The following is a 6394-nucleotide window of genomic DNA, read 5'->3' on the forward strand; positions in this document are numbered from 1 at the left end:
TTGACTCGTTACCCAACCCAACCACAGCATTTACACCACAGAGAGCTAAAACTGAGCCTCATAGACTCGCACAGCAGAATTTGATATTCAAAGTATAACAAAGTCCATGTGCTGTTTTAACCAAAAAGACATTTACATGTTCCTTTAAATGAACCTTTCTAAAGAGTGATTTGTGTTTTTGTGCTGTGCAGAAGCTGACCCTGATCCACGTCAACAGTAACCAGTGTCTGGACAAGGCCAGCGAGGAGGACAGCCAGGTGCCCAGCGTCAGAGACTGCACGCACACACGCTCCCAACAGTGGCTGCTCCGCAATGTCACACTACCAGAGGTCTTCTGACCACACTCCTCACACTTCCAAATGCGCACATTCACACACACAGCGGCCCAGAATAAGAAATAAAGGCGAACGGATGTGATTTTTTTTTTTTTTTTCCAGCACCAGGAATGAAAAAGACTTCCCTACACTGGGATTTGGGAAGGAAGGAGGACAGATTGGACGGTACTACCTCTGCCGGACGTCAGAGGGAGGAGTGCGTACAAGCCTCCTTAAAGCGAGAAGAGAGAAAAGCCTCCCTCTGAGAGAGACGATGGCTGTTGTTTTACATTCATTTTGTTTTGGGGGTTTTTTTAAAGAAAAAAGAGATTTTAACTGCGGAGAGTTGACTCGCTCACATGCGCGAATACGAGGAACTAACTGGTGGAGTCATCACAGCTTCCCCCGGACAAAGCAGTCCACCGCTCAACTCATCACTTAACGTTTACTGACTGCCTCTTACGAGAGTGTGTGCACTTATTTGTGTGTGTGTGTGTGTGTGCGTGCGTGTACTGAGATGAATGTATGCTTTGAGAAGGGGACTGAATTCCTTGTTGATTTTCTTTCTTTTTTCATGTTTGTTTTATTTAATTTTTTATGGATTTTGAAAATGTACTCCTGTGAAGAAGGTTGTGCACGTGTGCATGTGTGAGAAGCTGTGATGTGTGTGTGTGTGTGTGTGTGTGTGTGTGTGTGTGTGTGTGTGTGTGTGTGTGTGTGTGTGCGTGTGCGTGTGCGTCAGAGCCAGTCCTATGGTCTTGCAGCAGTGTGTGTCTCCCTCTGGTGTTACAGTTTAGCATTTCATCTTACAGGCTGACGCCTCTGTGCAGAGGGACGACGCATACACACAAAAAAACAAACAAAACAAGAAAGCGATCACGAGGACCCGACGTCTGCCGTCAGCAGAAATCTAGAGATAGAGAATTATGATGTTTGTGATATCTTAAGATTTCTATGTCCAGTTTTTACATGGCTTGTCTGTTTCTACTGTTTCAGTAACCCTAGTTTGTCTGTACGTCTCTGTTGTCTTTAAAGATATTTAACATAGAGCTAACACACACACACACACACACACACACACTCAGAGGATACATGAGTCTGTTACTGATGTTCACTGCCTATTGTAGTGTTCAACCACGTGGATCTCCCCAGTAAGGCACTACATTGCCACACATAAACACACAGACAGACACACATGCTGTATACATATAGGAAAAAGGCTGCCTAAGCCTGATACTTCAGTCCATTTTTGTCATATCGTCTTCTCAATGACCTCTTAAAGAAAAACAAAAACACTCCAAGGGCTTCTTTCCTCCAGCGGAGTGTGTGGATGTTTGCATTTGTGTGGGTGTGAGCGTGTGTTTCTTCAGTACTAATCCCAGCCCATTAGCTCCCTGTTTACTAGAACAAACGGCACTCCGATTCCTCGCTATTGGACGAGCAAGCACCCGTAGCGTAGACTGGCAGCAGATTAGCATACCCCTGCTTCCTCCGCCGTACTAAAGGAGCAAAACGCTGTTATTTTTTACACAGAGCCGGGTTCCCTGCACTCCCCCTGCGGACATATCTACAGCAGGAACGTGGCACCGCTATGAGAATTAATCAGGGACAGAATAAAAGCTGTAGAGAGCCAAAAGGAGGGAAAGGGTTGAACTGTGTGATTACAGAGAGCACAGCAGATGACATATCTTAATCCATTACTACATTTCTCTCACTTGGCAAGCGCACCTGCAGCATTTCACTATTCATATCTCAGTCAGAGGTAGACAGCGTGTCTTTTTCATTTCCACTATCACGCCTTCTTTATTCTTATTCTTTGTTTTTTTGTTGTTGTTTTTTTTAATCGCTTCTGCCGCTGCGAGTCAGGGCACCAGAGGTGATTTCAAAAAAGGATTTTTAAACATTTCGGCTTCCTCCAATGGAGGAAGGGTTTACACAAAGGACACGACATCAGTTCATCTTCGCCATGGACATGGCAGTGAGTGGAGGCCATCAACAGGTTGTTTTTTTGGGGGGTTTTTTTCATGTCTGATCGAGTGACTGTGGTGAAGACGTGAGAGTTTTTTTGATTGTAGGACAGACGGGGGAGCGTATCGATTGTTCTAAATTCGGGAGTCGGGTTAAGGGGTGGGTTTGAAATGAACTGACATGTCCAGGCTTCCACACTGAGCTGATCCAAATGTAGAAAATAAAAGTGAAAACGTTTACAGAAAACTTTGAGGTGCCTGGTGATTTCTGCCTCCTTCTGTCTCCACAGACGCACCACAAACCCTAACCCTTAATTACGTAGCCCAACCAATACTGAACTTTTACAATGATGTTTATAACCGAGAGTTTAAAAACATCTAGCACTTAATTAAAAAGTAAGTGTGCAGACGCTCAGTAATGTCATAATTACATATACAAAAATGGAGGTTCGTTGTCTGTGTCTTGAAATTTGTGTCTACGGTTGGTCTCCCCTGCCAAAACACATTTTTATTTACTTTAATATATTTCTTTTTTACTTTATAAAAAAGTGGCTTTTTTTAATTGCTTTGAATTGTGTATTGCAGTTTATTCTTATGATGCTTTTCCTGATCACTGGAATATTCCATTGCTCGCCATGTGCACCGTACAAATAACTCACTTGTGTGAAAAGGCAGGTAATAACTTGTGGGATCTTAAGCGCCAGCTGCTTTTTAAATTCCCCACGTTCCCCAAACTAAAATGGCACAGGAGTTCAAACTTTGGACACATTGCACAGTACTGTATTTTGCACAAACTGCTGTCCACAACGATGAGTTCACTGTACTTCTTACTGTTAAACTGAGGAAATCTCGGGTCCTGGTAGTCATGTGCTCTGGAAAAGTTAATGATCCAGAGTTCCTGGATCCAAATCTGCTCTGATGTCCGTGAGAGTCATGGATGTGGAAACGGCTAGGTCCACCTCACAAAGGCCCAGTGCCCTTATTCTGATGGGTAATAGCTAATTCACTGACACTAGGGGGACCCACACAATATTACAGATAGCGGAGAGTGGTTTTAGTGCAGCTGCCCAGTATAGATTAGCTCAAAAGCTCTAGAACAGGGACGTCAAACTCATTTGACATTGGGGAGCCACATGCAGCCACTTGACCACTAAAAGTCCTGTTTGTATCAACGTAAAGAGATATTTTAGTATTAGAAAGAAAAGCGCAATGGCAACAGTACGTCTCAGTTTCTCTGCATAACAAAGAAATGCTGCTGCAAACAAATGAAATCTCACTACGACTCTTTTGGGCTTAAATAAATAAATGTGTTTTTATTAATGACAGAAAATCTCCTACTTTTAAAATGACTACAGGTCTTATCCTACTATGGATTTAAACATTGAAAGTTTTTAAAACTGAACATTTTTAGTAATATAATAACAAAAGTTTTTGATTTCCTTCAAGAACACTTTTTTATAGTATCTGAAATATTTGCTGATTCTAGTTATTGCTATCATAGTTTTTATTACATATTGATTATGTTACATAAGAAATCCTGAATTAACAGTCTGTTGCCAAACCCCTTGAAGAACTGAGTGGTTAAAAGATGGAAGCGTATTCACAGACTCCACTGTTCACTGGGTCTGAGCTGAGATCGGCGCTGCTGGAGACACTGGTGGGTGTTGAAAAGATACATTTCTGCTCTGCTAGAAGTGCTGCAGGAGCGGTGAGTCTGGACCGAAACATCAAGATAAACCTGTGGGGAAGAGGCTGTCCTCGGTCCTGTTCATAAACACCGCAGGGTAGTGTGAATGTAGCCGAGTCGGGCTGCAGAGTGTTTTGTGGAGAGTGGATTATTTAAATTCCTCCACTTGATCTGCTGAATTATTCATTTGTCAGGATTAGGCCCGCTGAGAGCCACCAGGAAGACATATTAGACAACAGCGCGTTGCATACTCATCTTTGATAAACGCGGCGATGGAATTTGTTTCCTGAAAGCATCTCTGTGGTAAATAAAGCACCGGGGCGAATTCATAATAGCGCAGCTTCTCTGTCTTCAAGAAGCAGAAAAAGACAATCAGCATCTCAAAGTTTTGTGGTTTTGACAAAAGTGAGATTATGAATCTCTCAGCTGGTCAGAGAAGCAGAGGCTCAGGAGCAAATCTCTCTGCTCACGTCAGGTCCAGCCTGAAAGGAGACGCCTGTGCTGTGGTTCTGAAGTGATTGTGCCGTTCAGGAGATTTCGAGCTCGCAGAGACTTTGCTCCAGTTTATGTGCAGCGTTGTGAGTTCATGGGAGCTACGGGAGGAGTCTTTGATCTGAAGAAGTGAAGCTGAATTGAAGCCCAGAGGGAAACCGAGAGAAAAAACAGAATATTGAAGTGCGCTTTGAGCAGCAGAGTGAATTTATTAACTTAGAAGTCTGCTCATCAAATGTGTTTGTTTAAGGCTTTTGTTGATTTTTATCTATGGAGTCGTTTTTTTCTGTTTTCTGTTTTGTTTTTTAACCAACACGCTACATTTTTGGATTTTAAATCCCATAATTATGCAGAGGGAGATGTTGCAGATGTTATTGAAGTGCTGACTTTCAGCTTTAATTCAAGGGGTTTAACAAAAGAAGAATTGCATTAACGGTTTGGGAATTACAGCTCTGTTTATACACAGTCCCTCATTTTTATAAGAAATGGGAAAATTACCATAATTATAAGAACTGCTTTTAGTCTTGGACTCACAGACATCACCGGGTGCTGTGTTACATCTCTGCCAGGCCTTTACTACAGTTTCTGCTTGTCTCTGGGTCTCTCTGTCTTCAGTTGTGTATTTAGTAAATGAAAAGCATGCTCTACTACAACTCTTCAGTTACGATTCATGCACACGCCATTACAATTCCTCCACCATGTTTGACAGATGATGTGTTATGGTCTAAGGATCTTGGACAAAAAAGTGTCTGGACTTCTTTAAGTTTCTTGAAGACACTTCTTAAAGAAGTCCTGATGCTTTTCTTTCCGAGCTCCTTGGACTACGATGACCCGGATGACTGAGAACCTTCACAGACATGATGTGTTATGCTTCACATCATGAGCTGTTTCTCTCCTGCATTCACACTGATGACACTGTCTCTTGATTGGAGACCCCCTCAAGAGTGCTGCTGACTCAGTTAGATGTTGTGAAGTTGCTTTTCTTAACCAGAATTCTGTTATTGTGCACTTCAGTTGTTTTCTGTGGTCTTCCAGACCTTTTGGAGTTTGTCGGTGCATTCATTCTTTGTAAGGATGCGCTAGATTGTTGTTTTGGCCTCGTTTAAAGTTTCTGACAGAATTAGTTTTTGTTTGTCAGCCTAATGATGGTCTCTTTTACTTGCACTCGACATGTATTTGGACCTGATATTGAGATTTCCAATGAAAAGACAGCAAAAAAAACGCAAGTTTAACACTTAACCAAGTGTTTAACACTTAAACCAAGGTAAGAAAAAGAAAATCTGTTTTCTCAGTTTGGCCCAGGACTGAATGAATTCTGTTTGTTTTTTAACAGATAAACAGTGTAAACCCTGGAAGCCTGTGGTTTCAGTGAAGATCAGCAGTCTGGTGGGGGGGATTATATCTGCTGTCATTTCAGATGTCACTCTGTGCCTTTTGCTACAGCACATCAAATGCTGTGCGGTCTGCGTGTGTTTAACACTGACACTTTAGAAACCACCTTTATCAAGTGGAATTAAATTACATATTTTCATTTTATGAAGAGCTTCTTTTCTTTCCAGTAACAAACAGGAAAAAACCAGTGTTACGATTTCACTATGATTTAAGAGCGTGACGACAGGGATTTAATCAGTGTGTTTAAATAGACCGACTGTTGGCTTCAGCAGCAGCCGGAAAAGTGTGGATTTGATATTTATTCTGTCCATCTGTCCTGAGCTTTGCTGACACATTGACAATCTGTAAAGCCTTCACAGAACAGATGACACGATCTGACTCAACTCACACAAACACAGAGGGAGGATTTCATGTCTGTTTATTCAGGAACTTTATTCTTTCAGCTTCTTGGCTACTTGATTTCCACGCAAATCCCCCCCATCTTACTTTTTAGACAGGTACTCATATGTTACCAGTAATTCACTGCTTGCGATTGACTCTTT

The 6394-nt window shown here is 42.0% G+C and overlaps 1 protein-coding gene across 4 annotated transcripts in view; it reads left to right on the forward strand.

Moving 5' to 3' along the window:
- The window catches only part of galnt1 (UDP-N-acetyl-alpha-D-galactosamine:polypeptide N-acetylgalactosaminyltransferase 1), a 53537-nt gene extending 52137 nt beyond the window's left edge, over positions 1-1400 (forward strand). For all 4 annotated transcript variants that reach the window (XM_080895984.1, XM_080895983.1, XM_080895986.1 and 1 more), the window contains 2 exons: positions 192-329; positions 438-1400. In XM_080895984.1, the coding sequence (XP_080752110.1) occupies positions 192-329; positions 438-449 (150 nt within the window). In that variant the 3' untranslated portion in view covers positions 450-1400. The remainder of the gene's footprint in view (positions 1-191; positions 330-437) is intronic.
- Positions 1401-6394: the final 4994 nt, after the last annotated feature.

Source organism: Rhamphochromis sp. 'chilingali', assembly GCF_963969265.1.
Source record: "Rhamphochromis sp. 'chilingali' genome assembly, chromosome: 11".
NCBI classification, from domain to species: Eukaryota; Metazoa; Chordata; class Actinopteri; order Cichliformes; family Cichlidae; genus Rhamphochromis; species Rhamphochromis sp. 'chilingali'.